Source organism: Balaenoptera acutorostrata, chromosome 20 (assembly GCF_949987535.1).
Source record: "Balaenoptera acutorostrata chromosome 20, mBalAcu1.1, whole genome shotgun sequence".
NCBI lineage: Eukaryota > Metazoa > Chordata > Mammalia > Artiodactyla > Balaenopteridae > Balaenoptera > Balaenoptera acutorostrata.
The window spans coordinates 3,803,390-3,829,145 of NC_080083.1; the positions used below are offsets into that span (position 1 = coordinate 3,803,390).

The window sequence follows — 25,756 nt, forward strand, 5'->3', positions numbered from 1 at the left end:
CATGTCCTTTGGGACATCTAAAGCTTCCTTGAGCTGGTCCCAAGGACAGGTGGAAGTGAAGACAGCAAGAACAAAAGATACCCGAGTGCAGGAACATAAGACAGTGATTGAAACATTGGGCTTGGACTGAAGTTTGTTTGTTTGTTTGTGGAATGGTGAGAAATAAGGCAAGAAAGATTGGAAAGCAGGCTGGAGTGGTCCCCTTTCCACTCTGCTCAGCCCTCCACCCCTGCTTCCCCGACATCTTCCCAAAAGCCAAATCTAGAAACCTTCACAGCTTCTCAGGATGTTGAACATGATGTTCAAGCTCCCTGCCCAGGTGTCTCCCTGCTTTTCCCCAAGGACATGCTATGTCCCCTACCTTCCTTTTTCACCCTTCACCCCATCCATGGGCAAGCAGAGCCCTCCTCCTTCTAGTACATTCCTATAGCACTCATTCCTTCCCCAGGCTGGGCTAGCAATTCTGCTCCCCTCTTAGGACCACCACCCTCCCTGCAAATACACATATGCGTGCGCGCGCACACACACGAACATTAGCATAACCTTTCTCTAGCTGCTCTTATAGACTTCGAGGGGGCTGAGGATTGGGCTCTGCCTTATTTGCACTGTGGCCAAAACACATGGCTCTTAGATGAATGAAGGGTAAACGAACAAACGAACAAATGCCAGACAGAATTTGGATTTGATCTCAGAGGACATGAGAAGCCACATCAAACGTGGGAGGTGAGTGGCTTCAAGACGTATCAGGAGTGGGGGAGACTGTGCTTCCCAGCAGCATATTTTAAACAGATCTGGGCTTTTAGCTGATGATAAATTCCATGAGGCTACTGAGGACTGACACAAAAAGATGTAAAGAAATTTGGAATAGGCAGAAGAGATTACTGGATATCTCCAGCGGAAAACTGTGCCGTGTGTTATCTGGAGCTAGCCTTTTTATTGCCTTTGAGATGTTTCGCAACTCTGTAAATTATAGGCAACAACATAGCAAGGCAATGTAAGTCTTGACCATAGGCATGCATATAAGTGCTTTCCGGTGGAACTTCTGTGGGTTTCCTTCTCCACCCCCCACTACGTGGAAAAAGCCAGTTTCCACCTATTTGTAATTCATCTCAATGCTCCTTTATGTCAAGGAAACTTAAGTTCTTTTGACTTCTCCTTTGGACCAATGGTAACATCTGTCTGGTTCTCATTAATATTAGGTTGGCCAAAAAGTTCATTCCGTTTTTTTCTGTAACGTCGTATGGAAAAACCCGACCCAACTTTTTGGGCAACCCAGTAGTAAGTAAAATAAAATCCTTCACGTGATCATTAAAGAAATATAATCCTTAACATTATAACTGGATGGGAGTCCTGATTTTACCTTTTGCTTTTAGAAAATTACCCTTTACCAAAAAGGCTGGATTAGCCATGTGCTTTTTATGAGTGCTATCCAAAAGAAGATGTGGTACATAATAATGGACTCAGCCATAAAAAAAGTCATTTGCAGCAACACGGATGGACCTAGAGACGATCATACTAAATGAAGTAAGTCAGAAAGAAAGACAAATACCATATGACATCACTAATCTGTGGAATCGGAAATATGACACAAATGAACTTATCTACGAAACAGAAACAGACTCACAGACATAGAGAACAGACTTGTGGTTGCCAAGGGGGAGGGGGTGGGGAGGGATGGAGTGGGGGTTTGGGACTAGCAGATGCAAACTATTATATATAGGATGGATAAACAACAAGGTCCTACTGTAGAGAACAGGGAACTAGATTCAATATCCTGTGATAAACCATAATGGAAAAGAATATGAAAAAGAACATACAGATATGTATAACTGAGTCACTTTGCTATACCGCAGAAATTAACACACCACTGTACATCAACTATACTTCAGTAAAATAAATTAAAAAAATAAATTAAAAGTGCTATCCGTGCCAGTGGCTGTTACCCCCAGCATCCTCTTTATACAACCCCCTCCCCAACTTAGCACCAAGAACAGTCATGCTTTCTTTTGAGCAAACAGCTTGTTTGAGTGATTTGTGTACCTGAGGTTTGTCTGTCTGTGAAGGCTGCCATGGAGCTGAGGGTCATGTCCACTGTCATTTGAGAGACATTTCTTAGGCCAGTTCCTGGCTCCATTTTATGGCCCAACTATCGATTCTCCTGTCTTACTCTCACATTTTATGTGTTTGTGGCCCTTTCGGTATCATTCAAAAGCCACCTGGAGTATGTGTTCAAGAAGGGCAGATACACAATAAATGCAGTTCCGCAGATCTGAGTGGGAAAGCGGTGTTGGGGTGAAAACGACAGAACGGCTGATTCGAAGACACGCAGATGGAAGGAAAAAAGAAAAGCTGGTAACAGGTTAGAGATGAGGAAAGACCTTCAGTTTTTAAGCAAGATGTACTGAGGGCAGGGCCCTTCTGCGTTCTGAGTTCACCCACAGAAACTGTAGCTTCCCACACAGTGTTCAGGGTGAGTATCTGAACACGAGGTCGGAGTTCATCCCAGAAATGTTATAAACAAACGAGGGTTTAGGTTTTTGTGTCCGTGTGTAAGAAGCGGAAATGGAGAGAAGGTGAGCATCGCCCCAGTTTCTAAGCTAGAACAGGGTTTCTGGGTCCAGGCAGGCCAGCCTGGGGCGGGGTAGGGGCCTTCCTGGGAGGCCAGCCGGAGGCCGGGGGCCGCGAACAATGGCTGCCTCCCCCTGAGATGCTCAGCGCTGTTCTCCATTCACCCACACAACCAAATAAAGACCTTTAAGCTGCTACTTTCCCAAATGGATCCACTTCCAAATCCGGGGCTGGGAACACGCAGCACTAAGCCCGTGAGCAAACACCCGCTAAAGGAGAGAACAAGAGACACCCTCTCGGCTGCCCCATTAGCACGTTTGGGAAATTAATCAACCCCCCAACCCCTCCAAGGACACTGTTTCCCTGGGCTGGCTGAGTGCACATCGATTAACTTCTCACATGGAAGCAGGTAGGATGACCAGGTAACAAAAAGAGGCGTGGAATCAATCCACTGTATAAAGGTGCCCAGAGCTGATGCCCCAACCATCTTCTTTTATTCTTTTTTTTTTTTAAATGGAAGTATAGTTGATTTATAATATTATAAGTTATAGGTGTACAACATCACGATTTAGTATTTTCATAGATTATACTCCCCTTAAAGTTATTATAAAATATTGGCTAGATTCCCTGTGTGGTACAGTGTATCCTTGTAGATTATTTTATACATAGTAGCTTGTACCTCTTCATCCCCTTCTCCTATCGTGCCCCTCCCCCCCCCCCCACTGGGAACCACTAGTTTGTTCTCTGTGTCTGTGAGTCTGCTTCTGTTTTGTTATATTCACTAGTTTATTTTTTAGATTCCACATATAAATGATACCGTAAGTATTTGTCTTTCTCTCTCTGACTTATTTCACTCAGCATAGCGCCCTCTAGGTCCATCCATGTTGCTGCAAATGGCAGAATTTCATTCTTCTTTATAGCTGAGTAATATTCCACTGTATATATACTGCATCTCCTTAAGCTGTCTCCATGAATCTGGAATTCCAAGAGATTTCTTTACGAGACAAACAGTGTCTGTCCAAGGAAGGAGCCCCTTTCCTGGGGCCCCGCTTCCTCTAAGAGAGAGGGTTTTCCTCTTACTCAGAACAGAAATGGGGCTTGTTAATGATCATGACAGAATGTTACCCTCACTGACAGGCTGCAAGTCCCAGAGCTGTGTCCTCAGAGCGGGGCACTTCCACTCTTAGGGGTTACAGGGAATTTAGGAAAAGGGCTGGGTGCTACAGTGCACGTGTGCGACATGCATATGAGCCTCAGCACCCAGGTTCAGGGGGATTACAGACCCGCGGGGGCCGTCCACGGGCCCAGGTAGAGAGCCCCGAGATGGCTCACCAGCAATGCGCCAGCCGCCAGCCAGCTGCGCGACCATCAGAAGCTCGGACGAGGTGGTGTGTTAGGCGGTCAGCGTACTCAGCACGGTGGACACGTGTTCTCCATCCACCTGTGAGGTCAGCATCACAGTTAGGACCCCCAAGCTTCGCTCACCCCCCAGTGCTTTGCCTGAACTACCTCCAAATGGGATACGCCTCTGTGTTTTAGTGACATCGATATGATGAGCTGGCATGACAGTGGTCTGCACGTGGTCCTGTAAAGCCACAAAGACACTGCCCACTGGGATGCTCAACAGGAAAGCCAGTCTGCCTCCAGGCAAGAATGACTAGGTCTCCTTGTGATCAGAAGATGCGTCTCTCTCTTCCTTGGCCGTTAGGAGGTCAACTCTAAGACCCGCGCGCGGCACTTTATCCACCAGAAAAGACTGGGGACCCAGGCTCTCCAAGGGGTGTTTGCTCCACTTTAGAGCCAGGAGAGTGAGGCTGAGGGAGGTTAGATGGAGTTGCCCCAAGGATCCAGCCACGGCAAAGCAGGGACTCGGGCTTCAGCAGGTTCAACTCCGAATGTCACGTTCATCCCGGTTCTCAGCAGTTCTAAGGACCTCCAGGATTAACATGCTCAAATACAGCAACCGTCTCCCCAGACCCATCTGACCCATCTATTATCACCTACCCCCTTTCTAAAGAGGCGTCCATCTCCCCTCTTTTTCAGGCAATAAAAAAATAAATAAATGGGGAATTATAAGGGTAAAAATTATAATGGAATAAACATAAATATATATATATAAACATATATATATGGAGAGAGAGAATAATTTAGAAAGTGAAAGCTAAATGTCTCACTGGTTCCCTGCACTTCTGCCCTTTTGCCTTTATTTTAGGAGTTCATTTTTCACCCAACCCAACCGAAACAAATGATCACAAAACTGAAAATCATCAGACGAGCCTTCCCCAGGCACAGCCCTAATTCCTCTGTCACTCTTCCTATTCTGTATCGCATGCTTTAGCCCTGGTTTTTTTCAACAGTATTTGTCTCGTAAAGAAATCTCTCCAAAGTCCAGTGTCCTGCAGGAGGAAAAGCACTCGCCCTCCAATCCTAGGACCAACATCACAGACCAGGGCGGCTCTATACGGCTCGCCCAGAAGGCTTTGCTACCCACCCTGCTGGGGCCAGGGAAAGAATCAGAATTTCTCACAAGGTGTTTTCAGGTATCTCGGACAGAGGAGCTGACCTGAGTCTATACCCACTCTGCCCTCCTTCTTCCCTTTACACAAACTAGGTGTGTAGAAGGCAAAGCGAGCTGGTTCTAAATGTCCAGAGGCCAGAAGTCATGACTCAATCCATCTTGAGAAGCAGTGAGACACAAAAGCTGTGCCAGGCTGAACAATCCACTCCAACCAAGAAAAACAGGCTGATAAATTAGTCTTGGGAAGCCACCGAGCAGAGCCCCCAAGAATCAACTCAATAGGCTGCCTCCTGTTCTAGCCCATTAACTATTTGAGATTACCATCATGCGGGGAGTCGCCTGTCAGCTGGAAATTAAATTAGCCTGGCTATAAACCAGGAATGTCAAGTGGAAAATATCTGATGAGCGATCCTGGGGAAAAACTCCACCACCAAACCCCACCCCGCCAAGCAGCAGCCTTCCATCCTCCAAGCTGGGCCCTTCTGTGCAGTGTCTCTTCTGAACGATAAGAAGCACAACACAGCCAAAGGGGAGAGACTTTCCTGGTTCTGGCTTTCAGAGAAAAGCACAGTTCACTGGGGTCACTCCTAGTAAAACAGCCGAAGAGGTGGCCTCATGAGACAAAATGGTCAGAAATGTGGCATTCAGAAAGAGACAGAGTAAGAAATGTTCAGATTGGAAAGAAAGGAAGGAGGAGGGTGAAGAGAGAGAATGGGGGCAGGGGATAAACACACATGTGCACCCAGCATCCCTGGGGATGGTCTGTGCAGAGGCATACGCTCCAGTGAGGGGGCAGCAGGCCCTACCTGCACCTTCAGAACAGGTGTGTGCTTGCAAAGCTACCTTGTAATTACCAGGTTTGGCATTTGGCTGTGGCAGCCAAGCCCCGAGCAGCTTCTAAGACTGTTGGAACCCAGCATCCGAGGGGCTGTTGCTGGGCAGGTCCTCGAGCTGAGAAGTGCAATTTCTAATTACACGGCATTGGGCTCTACCCTAATGACGGGCTCCATCCAGGCAAGCAAAAAGCACCCAGCTTAGAGGATGTGGGTCCCCGAGCACATCCCAAGAGGATCCCAGCCTTTGCCTATTTTTCTGGGGGGTGGGGCATACTCTCTGATCACCAGCAAAAGCAATTCCTATTTCACACTATTCAGTGGCACTTTGTAAATCCCGCTTCCAAGTTGAGATGCTTGAGAGAGAGAGGAAAGATGCATGATGAACCGTACTAGTTACCCTTTGAAGTCATGATGTTAAAGGCTCACTCACCAAAGCCCTCAGTCCCCCTGACGCTGTCCCACTCGCCTTCCTTTCTCCCCTGCTGGTCTTTCCCTGCGGCCACGACACTTTTTCACATAAACCTCCTTGGCTTTTCACATGTGTTCCTTCTGCCAAGAAGACTCCCCCTTCCTCACTTGGTCTGTACACGAACTCCTATTCATCCGTCAAAACCTTGCTCTGCGTTACCTCTTCTCTGAAGCCTTTCCAGGAAAGATCCTTCCCCACTTCGACAGATTTAATCACCCCTTCCTCTGCAATATTTCTTTGCCTCGAGCATCCTTCTCTTTTTGCCTATATCACGCACCGCACGACTGTATTTAGCCATCTCAACCCCCGACTTCACTCACGAGCTCTGTAGTCAATATCCATGGTGTAGTCCAGGCCCTGTCCCCGCCCTCATTTATGGAACCCCCAACTGGCACCCCTTTACACTGAGAACACACTAAGAACACAGAGAGCTTCTTCTCTGCCCCTAACTGGCCCTCTTTCTTCGATCTCTGATCACAGTGACTTCTCACAGGGACGTGATCCCATCCCCGGGGCCCCCAGATGCCCTTTCTCTTCCTTCCGGTCTCTACCCAACATCACCTCTTTAAAAAGGCCTAAAATAGCCCTTTTCTCCCATCATCCTCTCTCCCACAACTCTCCATCCCCTTTTTCTGTTTTATTTCTCTTCGTGGTTCTTATCACTGCAGGAGACCTTCTATTTTTATTAGTTTGTGTATCAGTCTTCTGCCCATCTCCCTACTAGAATGTAAGTGTCAGGAGGGCAGGATCAGTGTTCATAAAATAGGCACTCAATAATAATCGTGAAATGAATAAATCTCTGCATCCCCAGAGCCTGGCACAGAGTAGCTGCTCAATTAATTGACAAAATCAATATGTAACTATAAGAAGCAAAACTGACATCAGTGGCCATTGTAGTCCAGGGACACCACGAGTTGAGTGAAATCAACTGGATTCGTCCCCAATTCTCTGTCCTCGCTGCTGGTTTCCAATGGACACAGTCCCCAGGGGTGTCCATAATGTCTGTTTCCCCCAGGTTGTCCTCTTGATAGACTCCACTGAGTAGAGAAAAGACAAAGGATTTTACTATGAAGACAAAACAGCATCAAATCTAAATTAGAATGTAACTGACAAGCAACCAGCAGCTGGAAAATTCTCTACGGAGGTCACGTGCAATAAAAATAAGTGGGACTGACTAACCCAAGCACACCGCTGAACCTGAATGGTGCAGTCAGGTGGGGAGCATCTTTACCTGCAGCCCAGACCGCTGGGTCCACTAGTGCTGGGTCCACAGCTCCAGCTCCTGGGGCCCGTCCCCCAACACAGCTGGGGGCTGAGCAACCACAGAGGACGCACACCCATAGGGGCCACGCCCTTGCACTTCCCATCCCCCCCAACCAACATCTCCCAAAGACACCATCTGGGGAAAGATGAGGTGGCTTTGGTCAGAGGCCTCGAAATGAATGCAAGCTTAAGTCTCGAAGAAGCTGGCGCACGTTTCTCCCTGGCAAATGCTCCTTTAACAGAACACAAAAAAAGCCAAGAGCCTGTTCCATACTTCTGTTTCCAGCTGGGACTGGAAGAAAACAATACTAAAAATGTGAGTGACAGAACATTCCACCAGAGGGGACAGATGGGGAGAGACAGGGCCAGTGCACAGGGCCGACCCCCGCTCACACTGGCAGCCCCCTAACCGGGAGCCCTTAGCCGGGCTCTCCTGAGCTCACCCCTCGGCCTCTCGGATCTGTTTCTTCTAAACAGAAGTAGCCCCCGGATCTAAGGGAAATGCAGTTCTAAGCCGGGATGGATCAGTAAATGCCACCACTTCTATAAGCTAACATGGGAGGCTCCCAAGCTTAACTGAGTTCCTCCACGGTGAGTGATGGGACTAGAATTAAACCGCTCTGGGGATGCTGGTGACCGGGAGCCCAGCGTGCTTCTCTCAACTTGCCCCGGATTCTGAGACAGCGGCCAGGGTCAGCCCCAGGGAGTGGGGGCCACGTGGCATCTTTCTCCCCTGGCTTCCTCTGCTCGCTCAGAAGTCCCCCCCAGAGGAATGACAGGGCTCTCCCCGACCCCCAGCAGAACTAGGGACCAGAGGAGGAGGCGGGCGGCCCTGCCTGCAGGCTGTGGCCATCTGTTCCTTACCGGCATCTGGAGCCCAGTTGGGACCTGGGAAGAAGGGCTCTCTTTCCCCCAAAGCCCTGTGGGACAGTCATTCAAGTCACCCAGAGAGGCAACAGGGAAGAGGGGGGTGTGGGTTCTGTCACGAGTGAGGAGGCGTGGCCTGTCCCTTCTCCTGAGCACCATGGGGACACATGCTTGTCCTGGAATTCCAAGAGCCTCATAGAAACCATCCAGTGGGGCTGGGTGTTGATCACCCCAGAAAACCACCTATACATTTTCTTGCTTTCTCTGCCTTGGAAAGACCGAATCATTTCCTTTTCCTCAAAAATACATTCATATGATTCAAATGCATAATTCATGTCACATCTGAATTTCTTCAGTATGGGAGGCTCTGCTGCCCCAAAAATCTTCCAGTGAGCTGAAGACCCATCCTCAACATAACATTCCACCTCCGAGCTGGCCTCCTGGGCCCTCTCCCCATCCCCCCGCATGTCCCCATCACTTGGCCAGGCCTTGCTTTGGGCCTTTCCCACAGAGCTGCTCTGCCCTGAATCAGCTTTCTGGGACAATCAGCCAGCCAACTCCTATCCATACGTCAAAGCCCAGCTCAACAGTGACCTCTCCTTTGGGCCCCCTTCTCTCTGCTCCCATGGCATTTCTCACTTTGTTCTATATTATCTCTCACTATGGCCCCTTGAGCAAGATCGTGAGCTCCTTGAGGCGTCTGATAACGGGTTAACATCTGATTCTCCCAAGTGCTTTCATACTGCTTGGCCCATCCCAGTTGTTCCAGACTGTCTGGTGGATGAAATTAAATCACGGAGGAAGGAACAGTAGACTCCACGGTATCCCATTAGGACCGCCATCTAGGCGCTCTGGTCACGACTTGGCGAGAAGGCCGCGTCGTTACTGCCTGATGTTCACAGGCCCCGTAGGAAGAGAAGGTGGGTATTAAGTGTCCCGGTAAAAGATACGTAACTTTATAGGAGAGGAAGTGTGATAAGAATGAAAAACTAGTCGAGAGTACACCATCCAGGACCCCACTCTGGTGTGAAACTGTTCACCTCCCGACCGTGGGAAACACCTTAGCCAGACACACCCCCAGACCCAGAAGCAAGGTGAGGGGGCCACACAAACAGGAGTTCGGATTTCGCCAAATACGAGGAAGGGTCCTTGCTAAGTGTGTCACAAGATAACAAGATCGTTTGAGCAAGCAGAGTGCGTGGAGGGGAAATCCAGATTCTCCTGTAACTTAAGTTTTGTACAAACAGGTAAACTAATCCCCCACCTCTCTCTGTAAAAGGTTCCACTCATCTCCTTTCCCAGCGACACCTAATCTGAAAGTTTCCTTCGTTTCCGGTGCTGTAAAACTAAAGAACACTTTCAAGTGCCCCCCCTTGGCCCCGACACAAAGAGGGGGAAATGCATGTTTAAAAAAAAAAAAAAAAAGCGATTGGCTTTGTTTGCAGCTCAAGGCTGCCAATGTTTCTTCGCAGCCCTGCTGTAATTTCTCAGGATTCCGTGCAGGGCGAGCAGTCAGCCTGGTGTGATAATAACACGTGTACAGACCACGGGGGCGACCCTGGACCAGGCAGGGTGCAAAACAGCTTGGCCCCTTTATCCAGCATCATCAGACATCCTGCTCCATACAAACAGCACAGAGACGAGTGCTTACCTTTGAAAAGAGACATAATAATCTTCTTGGAAAGCTGAACCGGCAATTAGCCTGCTGAGGGAGCAACAGTGGAAACCCAGCTAAAGAAGCTCGTAGCAAGACCCAGCTTGAAATTCTCACCCATCATCCCAGGAGCAAAGGGGGTGCAGACACAATACATTTGATATGATGTCCCAGTGGCACAAGTATGGGATCTAACTCCCAATAAGAAGGGGCGGCTGGGACTTCCCTGGCGGTCCAGTGGTTAAGACTCTGCGCTTCCACTGCAGGGGGTGAGGATTCAATCCCTGGTCCGGGAACTAAGATCCCACATGCTGAGCGGCCAAAAAAAAAAAAAAAAAAAAAAGAAGGGGCGGCCTGTTCCAAGGGGTAAAGGTGGAGAGACAGAGCCCAGGGTCAGGGGTCAAACTCTTGAACTGCAAGTGACCTTGGAGACCTGTTCTGATAACGTGCCCCACACCAGCATTCGACAAACACCCCTCCTCGGGTTATCAGTCGGCACTGAAAGAAAAGAGGATTCTGTACTCGGGGGAAACGCTAGGTTCAACACAATTAAACAGATTTGGGGGTTTTTCTTTGGTTACAGTACTTATCAGGGCCTTTAATGTGCTAACATGGAACCATTTTTTCTACATCACCTATTAATCTTTCAGAACTTTCTTTCACTGAAGAAACTTGAGACAGTGCTTCTCAAAGTGTGATCTGTGGACCACCTGCCAAGGGTCCTCGAGGAGATAAAGATAAGGCCTGAGAGTAGGCGTTTAAAGCTATTATAAGTCCTTTGACGTGGCTACAAAATCCAAGGCCCTGATCAATGAACTCACTGGGCAGGGGATAGATCAGCGTGGGTGTTGACACCAAAGAGATAAAGTGACTTGCTCGAGGTCACAGAGTGTCCGTAGCAAGGAGCTGACCCTAAGGGTTGCCGACAAGAGGAGGCCACAAGGAAGAAGAGTCTGTTAAAGAACTAAAAAAAAATTGTAAATAGGAGAAGAATCCATTAAAAATCATTGATGATGGTGATTCTGATTCGAAATGGCACCCAGCCAACAGAGCTCCGTGCTTCCTCTCCCAGGACCCCTACAGAGGTGTAAAATGAAAACAGTCAAGTCGAAAAGAGGCTAATGCCAACATCGGACGAGAATGTCCATGACGAAATTCAATCCTGAAACAGCACATACCTGAAGGAAGGGGGGACAGGTTGTAGCTCCCCACTGTCTGGCATTGAGCTGGACCAGGCAGGTGACAAATGAGTGAAGCAGGCCAAGTGTGAGACAGTAAGGAACAGTGGAAACTGTGTCCAAGGAAGAGAAGATGCCCCCGGTCAGACACAGCTGTTCTCCAGCCCCAGCCAGCTGCTGCCATGAGAAAGGCAGGCCTAGAACTGTCAGATCCCTTATCAAAAAAAGAAAATCAGGGCTTCCCTGGTGGCGCAGTGGTTGAGAATCTGCCTGCCAATGCAGGGGACACGGGTTCGAGCCCTGGTCTGGGAAGATCCCACATGCCACGGAGCAACTGGGCCCGTGAGCCACAATTACTGAGCCTGCGCGTCTGGAGCCTGTGCTCCGCAACAAGAGAGGCCGCGATGGTGAGAGGCCCGCGCACCGCGATGAAGAGTGGTCCCCACTTGCCACAACTAGAGAAAGCCCTCGCACAGAAATGAAGACGCAACACAGTCATACATAAATAAATAAATAAATGAACGTGAATTTCTAAAAAAAAAAAAAAGAAAATCAGGGTGGCGGGTGGGTGGCAGGGAGGAGGGATAGTTAGGGAGTTTGGGATTGACATGTACACCCTGCTATATTAAAAATCCAAGGACCTACTATAGAGCACAGGGAACTCCGCTCAATACTCTGTAATAACTTAAATGGGAAAAGAATTTTGAAAAGAATAGATACATGTATATAACTGAATCACTTTGCTGTATGCCTGAAACTAACACAACATTGTTAATCAACTATACTCCAATATAAAATACAAATTAAAAAAAAAAACAGGGCTTCCCTGGTGGCGCAGTGGTTGAGAATCTGCCTGCTAATGCAGGGGACACGGGTTCGAGCCCTGGTCTGGGAAGATCCCACGTGCCGCGGAGCAACTAGGCCCATGAGCCACAACTACTGAGCCTGCGCGTCTGGAGCCTGTGCTCCACAACAAGAGAGGCCGCGATAGTGAAGAGGCCCGCACACCGCGATGAAGAGTGGCCCCCGCTTGCCGCAACTAGAGGAAGCCCTCGCACAGAAACGAAGACCCAACACAGCCAAAAATAAATATAAAAATAAATAAATAAAAGAGCCTTCCCTAAATTAAAAAAAAAAAGCAGCTTCATTATTAAAAAAAAAAAAACAGAAAATCTGCACTTGTATGTGAAATCTCCAAATCTGTCAATATTGGCAATGAATTTGCATGTTTTTAACACCCTACAAATATTCAGTCAAGGATTTCATTTTTATTAAGTCCAACAACAGGCAAACCAATCTGTGGTGGTAAAAGGTAGGAGAGTGGTTATCCTTGGGACAGGGACGGTATTTGGAAGGGATCTTAGGAGCGGCTCTGGGGACTCTGGAACGCCTGTAACATGGGGATGCGGGCTGTGAAACTTCATCAGGGTGCACACTTCTGATTGGTACACTTTTTTATAGGCATGTGAATAAAATTTTACTAAAATATATATATATAGGCCAGATATATAGGTAAAATAATATGATGTCTGTATTTTCTTCAAATAATATAGAAAAGAGAGAATACAGCACTTCCTGGAAATGATGGAGGGAAGTCTTGGGCAAAGTAGAAATTAAGGCCACACCGAGAGGTGATTGAACCAGTGGAATTCCTACAGATGCTGTGATTTCTCCGGAGTTTCTCCCTGTGTGTGGAGAGACATGTTAACCGATGCCTGAAGTTAGAGGACATCATCATAAGGACCAGCGCACACGGGGCTCCTGGCATGGGTCGGGGCTGGTGACCAGCAGGGCTGGCAAGCTGTAAGGTCCGAGTTCTGGGCGAGGGTAGGAACTCAGCGGGCCAGGGCTGCTCTGGGATAAGACCTTCTCCTGCCAGCTGCTGGGGACACTACCAAAGTGGGTGTCTGCACAGCGGGGGGAGAGGGTGTTTAGGGTGTCAGATGACACAGCAGATGAAGAGACCATACGAAGTGAGTGGAGAGGGTTTCAGTATCATCTTGAGAACTAAGAATCTGAGTGTCCTGCTCATGGCAGGGCGGCTTCCAGGGACAGATGAGAGGAGAGATGGGCTGGCAGACGAGGAGATGGAGGGAGCTGAGGTCAGAAAAGGGGCATCAAATATACAGATCCCATCACGGGAGGAAAGGCTCCAGGGATGATGCCAGAGCCCCGGCTCGGTGCAGGGGTGACGGGCATGAAAACTACCAGCCTCTATGCAGACATCCTTGCAACAGAGACGGGGCAGAGAGTGAGTGTAAGTTGGGACAGAAAAAGAGAGAAAAAAATATAATCTTGGGGATATTTTATATGGAAAAGTCTGTGTTTGGGGGAGGAAAGAAACAACAAAAGACATGGCTTAAACTGGTCCAGAAGGAACATCAGGTCACATTTCAGCCATGGAGAGAAGCTCCATGTTGTAGAGTTTGAAGGGCCCTCAGGGAGGCACTGGGTTCAGGAGGCTAAGCCACCTACAGATACAGCTGTATGACCCTGGCCATCTCTGTGAGCTCCCCTTTCCTCCTCTGCAGAATGCGTTAAATCACACAGGAAGTATCACTGCTAAGACGAAATGCACGCTGGCCACTGGCCTGCACACCACAGGCCTCACTTGCTAAGGCGGAGCTATCTTTTTTCCTATTACATCACCTAGTAACTGACATTCCCTCTCCTTCCTTCTTCTCCTTAGCTCTCTCTCTGGAACGTTCCCGGAAAATAAAATACAAAATCACATTTCTTAATTTTGACTATTGAATATTTTATCACACGCACTCTCATCTCCTTAAAATGGTTTCTAGATGTATTAGTGGTTCAGCAGGACTAATGGTTATTTTTAGCCAGTGCCGAACTTGCTTTGAGACCTCTTTGAGCCTGTAGAGTTTAGTTCACCGACTAACGGGGCACCTCAAGGACAAGTTCACATCTCTTGAACCTCCTTGGGACCTCAAGTGCCACCCGGGAGAGCCCTTGCTAAAAGTAAGTGCTCAAACAGGGCATTTTTAGGGCAATGATACTTTCCGTATGACACTATAATGATGGATACGTGTCATTATTTATTTGTCAAAAGCCATAAGATGTGTAACATCAGGCGTGAACCCTGATGTAAACTATGGATTTTGGACGACAGTGGTGAGCAGTGTAGGTTCATCAATGGTAACAAATGTGCGGCTCTGGGGCTTTAGGTTGAGAGCAGGGAAGCTGTGTCTGTGAGAAGCAGGACACATATGGGAACTCTGTCTTTTCAATTTTGCTGTGAATCTAAAAGTGCTCTAAAAAAATAAACTTTATATATATATATATTTTTAATAAATTTATTATTTATTTATTTATTTATTTTGGCTGTGTTGGGTCTTCGTTTCTATGCGAGGGCTTCCTCTAGTTGCGGCAAGCGGGGGCCACTCTTCATCGCAGTGCGCGGGCCTCTCACTATCACAGCCTCTCTTGTTGCGGAGCACAGGCTCCAGACACGCAGGCTCAGTAGCTGTGGCTCACGGGCCTAGTTGCTCCGCGGCATGTGAGATCTTCCCGGACCGGGGCACGAACCCGTGTCCCCTGCATTGGCAGGTGGATTCTTAACCACTGCGCCACCAGGGAAGCCCAACTTTATATATTTTTAAAAGCTAAGTGCTCAACAAATCCTTGCTGGAATAGGTTAAAAAAAAAAAAAAAGGTCAACGCGATTTATAAGAATGACTTTGACTACAGAAAAAGACTTTGGTCACCTTTCCCTTCCTCCATTAAGTATTTCAAATCAATGACAAAGTGATGAGACCTCCCTACCTTGCTCTCCCACCCCTACCACACACATTTGGGCATCTATCTGTAAAAGCTCTTCGGTGGGACACGATGTTTATTTCTTTGTGTATCTGTGTTAACTGGCAGCGCCAACATATACTAAGTGTCTGGAGGCTGGAAGTCAGATGGAGGGCACCAGGGACCCAAGGATCAGCACACGTGAGAGGAACGGTTGGGCTGAGCCAGGACGGGTTTCCAGCCAGAGGGGTGAGGATGGGGAGGGAGACGCCTTTCTGCTGGGGGGTGGGGCAGGCACCAGGAGTGATCTGGAGGTTACTGTTCTCTAATTGTTGGCTGGGTGTGTCGTCTCCCCCAGGGAGACTACTTTAATGAACATGGGGACCAAATCCGGCATTTCTTCAACATCTCCTGCAGCAATAAGCAATATCCTAAGAGAGCTTCCTGCCCTTTTAAGACAGGTCATCTCCTGCACCTCCGAAAAAACTTCCGTTGGACAAGGCTGCCTCATCCAAACCCACAGCAGAACTCTCAACGCCACCCCGTAAAGCCCACCCCGAGAAGAGGCATTTTCGGGCTGGGATTCTGCCTGGACAGCACTAGGGGAGGGTCAGCTGGTCAGTGCCCCCTCCCCCAAGCTGGGGGAGCAGAAAGGCGGCTTCCAGGTTGCCGCGGGAGCCATGCGTTACCACTCTGGGTAGGGGCAGAGGGAAGGAGGGCGGGCGCCCCGGGAGTGCGTGTCTTCGAGGACCCTAGGGGAGCACCGGGGACGGGCTGCGGAGGGACGGGCCCCTGGTCTCAGTCGAGCGGAGATTCAGGAATCGGAAGGGGGCTGAGAATTATTTGCTTTTCCCTTCCCTCCTCTCCGATCCGTCGGACTCTTTCCCACTTTTTCTCTTCATCCCGTCACTTAACGGGTCACATTATGGGAACTAACCTATTTTGGGTTATCTATTTAATTTGCTAAATCGCATTTTAAGTACCCTTTATAGAAGTGGGTGAATTGAGGATTATATATTTCTTTCCGCAAAAGAGAAAAAGGTGAGGAGGGGGGCTAAGGGGCGGAGGGGGAGAAAGAAAAGAAACGTGCTGGTTGAAAACTGACCCCACCCTCTTCCGCGCCCAAAATAAGACCCTAAAAAGACAAAGCTTCCACGTCCGGCTCTGAAGAATTCATTCATTCAGACCCACATCCGACGCCACGGTTGCAGGGACGGGAGAGTCTGACTCCGTCCTCACTGCTCCACCCAACAGAGGCAAACGTTCAGAGAAGAGACACAGAGATCAGCAGATAAGGCGGCCTTGGAGAGCGGCTCAGCATCCGCTCGCCTCCCGGAAAGGATGCGCAGCAGCTGGGAAGCCCGGCCTGGCCCGGGCGGGGCGCGCCCCTCTGCCCGCCCCTCTGGGCGGGGCCATCGTGCAGACGGGCTGCCATTGGTCTCCTGACAGCTGCTAGGGCCAATCAGCGCGGAGCCGGGCCCGCCGGCATCACCCTCTGCGAGCGCGGGATGCTCGGCCCAGCTGCGCCCAACAGGTGAGGCGGGAGCGCGGGGCTCGGCTGGTCACGTGGTCGCGGCTGGCGACCCGCGGAGCGGAGGGGCAGCCAGGCCGCTGGCCCCGCCCCCGACACGAGGCGGCACCGCCATCTGCCTCCTCGGACCAGATGCGGGGGTCCCACGCGACCCAGGGGCCGTGCTGACTGGTCCCCGAGGCATGCCCGCCGCGGAGCATGTCCCGCGCCCTCGGGTGCACGTCGCCCACCCTTCCAGAGCCGGGGGTCCGCGCGGACGCCCCTCTGGCTGCCAGAGAGCAGACACGTGGCCCGTCGCGCCTGCTGGGCCATGTTGGACACTTCTGTCACCAGTGCCTCCCTCCTGCCCCCATTCATTAAGTCGAGTGTGCGTGAAAAATCTGCTTCTTCTACTTCTCTTAAGCCACTGTGTATGTGCGGGGTTTTTTTCACTCTCCATTTGTTGCCCCAAGCTTCGTATTGCCCAGAACCATCTTTCAGCATTTTGTGGGCTTCTAAGTAAGTGTAACCCTGTTAAGTATTGTGCGGCAAAGATCTGGGGAAAAAACAGGGATTCTGAATCATGTGCCCCCAAGTTGCTTGCTGAACGCACATGGAATCATTCACAATCTAGTCAGAGGGGTTTAAAAGTGACCCCTTGGCACAAAACAGTCTAGCTTGGGCTGAAACGCAATTTACAAAACCAGAGTCTCATTTTAACACATTTGCTATAGGTACTTAGGGACAAAAATATTTTATGCCAAGAGTTTATCTGTTCTGTAACAAATGTATCAACTTAAAGTCACAGTGAATACGTATGTGTATACACACATACATACTTTTAAAATGCAGGTAGAAAATATAAATGCCTTGCTGGCAGTACTCTTTATACCAGCTCCCTCTCCCCAGATCTGGACTCCTAATTTTTAAAAGCAGCTCTCTTTGGGAGGCAACAAACTGCATTCCAACTTTGCTATTTTAAAATGCTTCATCCATGACAAAATGAAGCACATTTTCTTAATGCCCCAGTAACTTAGGCTATTTTTAATATTTTTCAAGTCACAGAAATGTGTATTTAAAGGAATAATTTCAGATATAATATAAAGGAAACCAATGTCACTCTTATCTATGTACAGAGAAACTTAATGGGGGATATTATTAGCACTAGCAGTATTTTCACACAGTCTCTTGGCTGGAATGAAAATTATTTATTATCACATTAGTAGGCTAGTAATTGCTCCTCACATCCTAAACTTTTCCCCAAATCTAAAATCAGAAAGAGAAAGGAACATATGCTAATACCAGTTTTATTTGATGTTAGTTTTATTTTGGTATAGTTTGAGAGGAATAGGAGAGCTCTAACAAGGTAATCTTTTAAATATATATTTTTTTAATGTTTCATGCTCTACTCCCGAATAGTTTTAAAAGATATCAGTATCTTATTTCTTTTCGGTCATGGTAAATATTTTCATTTGAGGTAGGTAGCATATTGTACTCATTACCCTTGAAAATACGGCACATACTTGGGGAATTCATTTTGCTGGGATTCCTGACTATCTCGACAGCCTAGCACTGAAATTTCCCTTACTGTCTGAAATCACTGACTGTTAAAAGAGAGAGGTAGCACCCTATCTGGAAACTAAGTCTATTCACAGCAAAGGAAGTGCTCATTATGCTGTGCCTTTTAGAGTGGACTTTTTGTGTTTCTGTCAATCAACTTAATTTCCATGTTCACAGAATTGAGAGCATAAAGTATTGAAAAACTACTGACATAGAAAGCGGTGAGCAGGAAGCCTTGGTCACGTATTTCAGTCCTGAAGCTTTAAATAAATGCCACTTCCCTGATTCATAACACTAACCGACTGGTGAATCTTTTTTTTTTTTTTTTTAATTCCTGGTGTGCTTTTAATTCTAAATAATTTTAGTGATTCAAAGGCTTATCTTATATAATCAGAAAACCTTATGTTCTACAATGTTTTCAACAAAAAGGTACATCAGCATAGATATTTGAAATGAGGTTTTTTGTGACATATTGATTTTTCAAACTATCTAAATGCTTTTCTTCAGACAAAAAATAAACACACCAAACCAGAAAAAAACAGAAGCTGTGACAGCTCACTTTAAAATGGCAAGTAATACAACTTTAGCTGGGAAAAATATCCTTTATAAATATTAGTCTATATTAAATTGTAAATTTTCAATAATCAGGCTCCATTAAAAAAGCAAAATCTAGTTTAGTAGCTTAGTCAAATTGCAGTATTCTATTTTGATATATATTTTTTAAGACATGGGCTGCAACCTGATTTTTAGAGACCTGTTCAATAATAGCATATCATCTGGAAGATAAGTGTAATTTAATTCATGCACTTCAGCATTTATTCACCTAAAACAAATAGATTGCTATTTAATATTGACTATTTTATTAACTCAGAGCATCTGGGAAAACACTTATGATTAGGTTAATTTATGTTGCATTTTCCCCTCAACTTGTAAAAGATTAATCAACCATTTTATGGTCTAATTTAGGTGCCTAATTGAAAACAGAGTCCAACACATGCTACACTGTCTTGCTAATAAATCTTGACAGCTTTGTAACATGATGGTTTGTATTTCAAATTGTTGCATATAAATGTAGATTTTTGATCTTCACCCAGCAGCCTGAAGTGAGCTGCATACTTGATTTAAACTCCTGGACTGAAAAAATGCAATTACTTCAAAAAGGATTATCCCCAATCAGATCTTATCTTAAATTTCCCTTAGGGAAGACTGAAACAGTCTTTGCCACCAAGTTTTTAGAAATAAAGTAGGAAAAGAGGGGAGAAATTAGTTTTCTCAGCATTTGTTAAATTTAAAATGTAGGGAAAGTTCTCTTTTGAGACAGAGATTTCAGAAGTTCCTGGGTTTTAGATTCTAATTCTAAAGAGCTCTATCCAAGTGTTAGTTGTAATTTTTGTAATTGTCTTCTGGTTAATAAATACAAGTTTTCAGTCTTGATTTGAAGCACTGTACTTTTTTAAATGAATAAATTCATTCCAAGAGCTTTTGGAACATCTCATTTAACCCTGTATTCTCCCATGTCTCCCAGCCTTAAAAAGGACAAATAGAAGAGAATAAATTTACTCTCCGTGGGGACCCTTGCCATGTTTTCTCAGCCTTTATACTTGAGGATATTTTTGTCATTTTAATGACTCCATTGATTCTCACTGTCCTGTGCAGGCAGAGAAAGGAAACTGCCATGGTGATGTAATTATCCTCACTCTGGTTATAAACTAACTTTGGATGCCCTCACTATCCTGTTCTGGAGCTGGTCTTCTTTTAAAGTAAATGACAAAGTGAGCAACCTTCACTGAGGTCACTGGAGGTGTAATAGAAAACTCAAAAAAAAACCCCAAAAAACAAAAACACAGAAAAACCCCCAACAGCTCAGTTTTGAATTCATCATATATGACCAACATCATGTTCCGTCATTTAAGCAAGGGAGAAGGGCCCAGAGTGACCTCTGGAGCAGGACTGCCTGGGTTGGTGTATCAGCTTTGCCACTTTCTAGCTGTGAGATCCTGGGCCAGTTGCTTAACCTCTCTGGGCCTGTGCTTCTTCATCTGTAAAAGTACCTACTTCACAGGATGGTAATGAGGATTAAATCTGCTAATCCTGTAAAACTTGAAACAGTGCCTGGCACATAGGGAAAACATTCAGTAAGTGTTAGCTACCAAGATTATTAAACCACACTCACACTCACACACACACAGCACTTTTTTTTTTCACGTGGCCACAGCATGAAAGTGTCAGCTTAGTTTGTACAACCAAAAATGGAAAGGACAGTCAAGGTGGGGAAGGAGTTTCTGCCACTGTAAAGTCTAAGGAATATTTCTATATAAAAAAATAGTAATTACACAATATTTGGCTAACTTAAATCTCAAACTGAGCTCATTAAATTTGTGAAAATCTACCAAACTTAAGCCAAATCAAAAAGAGAAACTTATTAAAGAATGTATATACTTAATTTTAGACCATTCAGAGTTTAAATCAAAGTTGAAAGCCTAAGTGTACCGGGTGGGTGTTTCTCCATCTTGCTATGTGTGAGGTTCTCCTGAACCACTGGCGTCTGTTTCTCAGACACCATCACCCCCTGCCACAGAAGGTAAGGGCCCGTTTAAACGGAAGTGCTCATAAGCCACTCCGTGGGGTCCTCATAAGTACCTGCTCAGTTTGGGAGGCCTGATTCAAGAGTGAGCTGGGTGATGAACTGGAAAAGTAAACCCCGAAGAGTTTTCATCCCAGGCTAAAACAAACTCGGGATCCAGGGCAGATGGACCGTCTGATTTTTGCAGCGGGGGAAGGCAGCGGCAAACCGCCCACCCTCTGGCCAGTGGCGGGTCAGCTCCGCGTGGCCACCACGATGGGCTCCATCCCACCGCGATCCCTCCCGTTAGGGCTGATGGGGTCTAGTTCTGCCACGTGGAAGGAACTACAATCAACTTGGGAGACTTCAAGCAAATCCGCCCAGGCCCTGGGTTACTGGTTAGGCCCGGAGCCGGGCTGTGTATCAGTCGATGAAACTTACTAACCACTCGTTCAGACATAGGCAAGATCTCATTCTCCAACCGACGACGACGCTGACCCTCGGATTCAACCATCCGTGCCCGAAGTTGTTTAACGCCTTCAAGATGTCTCTCCTGTCTCCTATTTTCTAGCTTTGAGGATTTGCTTTAACTACTTGTTTCTGAACTGCAACTCTGGCTAATTACTATTTATACTCTTCTCCAATCTGCTGCCTGATTGCACAGATGAAGCCGAGCAGTGCACCTCTGGCGAGCAGCTGGGCTGGGCCCAGCGGACAGAACTCTGGGGAGAGGGGGGAGGAGGGCGAAGGGTGTTCCCTGGACACCGGATTTTAGGAAAAGCCTTCTGGGTCAGGCTTCTTCTCCGGTGTGTCTGTTTTTCAAGTTAAAACGGCCGCCTTCAAAATAATTAAGTCCACACATTTGCCCAGACATCCAGAATATTCTAAATTAATTTAAAAGTTGTAATTAAGCAGATGGCATTGAAAAGATTCTTTTATTCTTTTTTCCTTAAAACAAAAACAAAAACAAAAACAAAAGCCCACTAACCCTGCGGCCACGCCCGGCGCGGCTGGAGCAGCCCGGGACCGCAGCTTCGGGGGCGAGCCGCTGCGTTTGCAGTTCGCTCCTCCAGCCGCGCGCTCCACGGGGTCACCGCCGCGGGCCCTGGGCCTCCGGGCCCAGACAGTCCGGATCATCAGGGTAGGGAGGTGGCTCCGGAGGAGGATGCACTTCCCGCTCCCCGCAGCCCGGCCAAGCCCCAGCGCCCCCCAAGCCCAGCCGCCCCGCGGGCCGCGATGCGAGCGGCCCCGGGTGCCGGTCCCGCCCGCCCGAAGCTCCCGGGCTGCGCGCCCCGCTGCAGGCGCGCGGCCAGACTTTCCAGGGCGACTTCGTTCTTTATTCTGCGTTATTGAGTCAATCAAAAGGAACGTGGCAGGTGGAGGGCGGCCACCTAAGAGACTGCGCGAATCTGCCTGTGGTGACTTCCACTGCCCAACCCAGGTGCTTCTAGAACCGCCCGACATTAAGGATTCAGTTCTTTTCCTGCCAGTTCCTCCCAGCCCGGCCCCCACTACGTCTGATCTCAGAAAATCCCCGGCTGCCTCAGGCCTCCGGTGGGTTCTACCTGGACGGGCGCTAGTTACAGCCTGACGTCCCGGCCCCCGGCATCGCCCTCCGAGGAGGAGGAGCGGTGGTGGCAGAAATAATGACAACAATACGATCGATGACAATAGCTGGCAATTAGAGAGGCCCCCATCTGCCAGCCAGGCACCTGACCCGCGCGTCGGAGAACCGGGCCGCCCATTGCACAGGTGAGAGCAGTGAGGCCCGCGCGACAAGCCAGCTGCCAGGGCCGGGACGTGGACCCAGGCTCGGGCTCCAGAGCCCCCATTCGCAACAACCGGTGTCGAGGGCCCGGGGACAGTGGGAAGGGTGACTGTCACGGCTGGCTAAACCTCGAGACTTGGGCAACTCCTGACAATAATAAAAACATTAGGACAAAAGGGAGGGGGAGGGCGAGGCTGGGAAGAGAGCGGTTTTAATCCGCTCGGTCAGCCCCCTTTTATCCTCCAAGCTCTCCCGGTCCCCGAAGAGGGGCTGCGGGGAGGGAATGGGGTTTGGTTCGACTCTCCCCTTTTGTTTTCCGAAGTCTCCACCCTCTTGGAGGCTAGCTGGGCCTGGAGGGGTGCCGGGGGCTCGAGGAAGTCATGTTTGCGGGGCTCGGAGATGGTGACCGCGGAGAAGGGGTGGGGACCGGTGGCCGGGCCCCTGGTTGGCGACGAGATTTCCCAAGGCCCGAGTCTGGACCGCGGGCCCACCCGCGCCTCACCGGAAACTCGAGCGACCCAACGGCTCACCCCAAAGACTGCGAGAAGCCTTGAGCAGGGGTCGTGATTATGACCCCGAGGGGCCCCTGTCCCTTTGGAACCGAACCCACAATCCGACCGGAGAACCGACTTTACAGAAGCCCCGACCTCTGGGCAACCCGCATTTCTCTATCAACGGGCCCCGAATATTCTTTGCACCCCAAAGTGTCAAGGGCCCGCGGAGACACGCCTCCCTGCCCTGGCTCTCTCAGCACCCCGGCCCGGGAGGCGGAAACGGGAGGGCCGAGTCCCGGGCGCCGCTAAGCCTTCAAAGCCGCGCGCCTCCCGCCGGCTGCAGTGCGCGCCTTTGCCCGACAGGGACCAGCACCGCTCCACGCGCCGCGCGCCCGCCGGCTCACCCTCCGGAGCCCAGGCTGCCCGGCCGCGAGCCGGTCTGACCCCCTTCGGAAAGTGAACAGACTCCCCGCGGCCCCCCCAGGCCGGCGTTGCTCTCACCCCATCCCCATCTGGGCAGCAGAAGCTGCTCTAGAAGTTGGTCTGGGGCGGAGACGGCGACCGGCGGGGCGCAGACCGTCCCGGATCCGAGAAGAAAAATAAAATGCGAGCGACGCTGGCTGGATTCGTCTGGGCCGCGGCCACAGTTAGAGGGTCGCGCGCTCCCCTGAGCACCGTCGCAGTCACTGCCCTCCTTCTTTTAAGAGAGATCGCCCGATTAATCTTAGGGCACCGTGGGCCGCTGAGCCCCCAGAGCTCCTCGAGAAGTTTCTCCGGACTGTGGCGAGAGCGGAGCCCGGCGCACCCCGTACGTACCGCGCTGCGGGCCAGCACCGCGCGGTCGTTGCTCGGCCCCTCCCGGACCCCGGTGGTCCGAAGCTGTACCCTTGTCACTTCCACCAACACATGCCACGTCTCCCTCCTCTCCCCGTCGGGATCGCGGCTGGCGCCCCAGGCCCCAGCCCTGGCCCTGCCGGGGAAACTCACCGGTACCAGGCGAGGCCCTTGTCGTAGCTGCGGTCGAAGAAGTGGGGCTCGGCGCCCACGGCGCGCACGTCGGGGTGCACGCGCAGGAACTCGAGCAGCGCCCGCGTGCCGCCCTTCTTCACGCCGATGATGATGGCCTGCGGCAGCTGCTTGCTGCCGGACCCGCTGAAGAAGCTAGAGATGGGGCTGGGGGAGTCCGGCGCCTCGGGACTCTGCTCTTCCTGGCTCGCGGCGCCCTCGGCCGTCTCCCCGCCAGGAGCCAACTGGGTGGCTGGCGCCGCCGGGAACGGCAGCCTCGAGGGAGGTCCGTCGCGACCTGAGGCCAGGGCCGGCGGGGCGTGGGCGGCGCGGGACCCCGAGCCCAGCAGCAGCAGCCCGGGCGCGGCGGCGCACGAGCCGGCGCACGAGTACAGGAACATGTAGAGCCAGATGCAGAGCATGGCGAAGAGCAGCGCGAGCTTCCTTCTCACCGGTGGCGGGGGCGGCGGCGGCTGCGGCAGAAGCCGGCCGGGGACATCGAGGCAGGATCGGCTGCCGCTCAGGCGCTGCCCCATGCGCTGCCCGCGGGCGCGGCGAGGGGCATGGCTCAGCACATGGCGCGGGTCCCGCCGGAGCCGTGAGCGCGGAGAGAGTTCCCTGGACGCCGAGTGGTTCGGCTTATTGCCCCCGCGCGCCCGCGGCCGCCGCTGCTGCTGCTGCTCTTCCCCAGGTGGCGGCGGCAGCTGTAGCGGCGGCGGCTTTTGACATGCTGCCCGGAGGAGCCGCAACTGGAGCGAAAGTCGGGTGGCGGCAACTGCTGGTCGGGGGCTGCGACGCCGCGCTCGGGGCCAGCAGAGCGCCGCACTCCCGCGCCCGGGCCCCTCCAAACGGTGCGCGCTGCACGGCCGCTCGCCGGGGCTGCCTCCCCGCGGTCTTGCGAACCGAGCCCTGACTGCAGCCCCGGCGCTTCCCCGCGGAGGCTGCAAAGTAGAACTGCGCAGGAAGAGAGCCGGGGACCCAGGCAGAGTGGGCGGGCCCCGCCACCGGGAGTGACGGGTCGCTCCACCTACCAGAAACACGGAGCACCATGCAAATCCAGCCGCTCCGCTGAGGGTTCGACAGCCAACCGGCTCACGGAACGTGGGGGTGTGGAAAGGGTTTGGGGCGGTGGAGAGGAGTCGGGGGTTGCTATTGGCTGAGAGACAAGGGGCGGGCTCCGAGGGGCGGAGCCAGGGGCTGGTGACAGGAGCAGCTGGAAGGAAGGACGCTGGAGAGACCTAGCGCTGCGCCCCGGCTTCCGCGCGCACTTCCGCACTTGCTCCCCAGGAGCCAGCAGTTGTCCATGTGCGGGGACGCAAGTCCCCATCCAGATGTTTCGCGGGCGGAATCGTGGTGTGTGCGTGTGTTAGAAATAGGGAGGGGAGGGGAGGAGCGAGAGTCAGGCCGGAGATGCCCGCCCACCCCACGCCGGGATTCGGAGGGGGGACCCTTCCGGGACTGGCACCGGTTTAGGAAGTTTAAGTGGAAATCGCTGTCAAACTTTTTTTTTTTTTTTTTTTTTAAGTCTTTGCTTCTTATTCTTTGCCAGGAGTTGATCTCTCTCCAGCTGCCGGTTAACTGGGGTCGGTGTAAACCATCCTCAGGAAAAATTCTTCCCTCGCTTCCCAAAGTGCCGAGGAAAGAAAAGTCGGGAGAAAGAAGGGAGAAATTAACAGAGAGTTAAAGGCTGGGGGAAATTTTCCTGGTCGAAAAGTGAGTGTGAAAGTCACGTGTAGAAAGTTTTGTCCGG

General features: G+C 50.2%; 1 protein-coding gene across 1 annotated transcript in view; it reads right to left on the reverse strand.

The window, feature by feature from the left end:
- Positions 1–24,938, reverse strand: part of LOC130705866 (heparan sulfate glucosamine 3-O-sulfotransferase 3B1) — a 43,042-nt gene extending 18,104 nt beyond the window's left edge. Inside the window, exon 1 of the mRNA XM_057535567.1 lies at positions 23,989–24,938. Coding sequence (XP_057391550.1) covers positions 23,989–24,542 — 554 coding nt within the window. The 5' untranslated portion in view covers positions 24,543–24,938. The remainder of the gene's footprint in view (positions 1–23,988) is intronic.
- Positions 24,939–25,756: the final 818 nt, after the last annotated feature.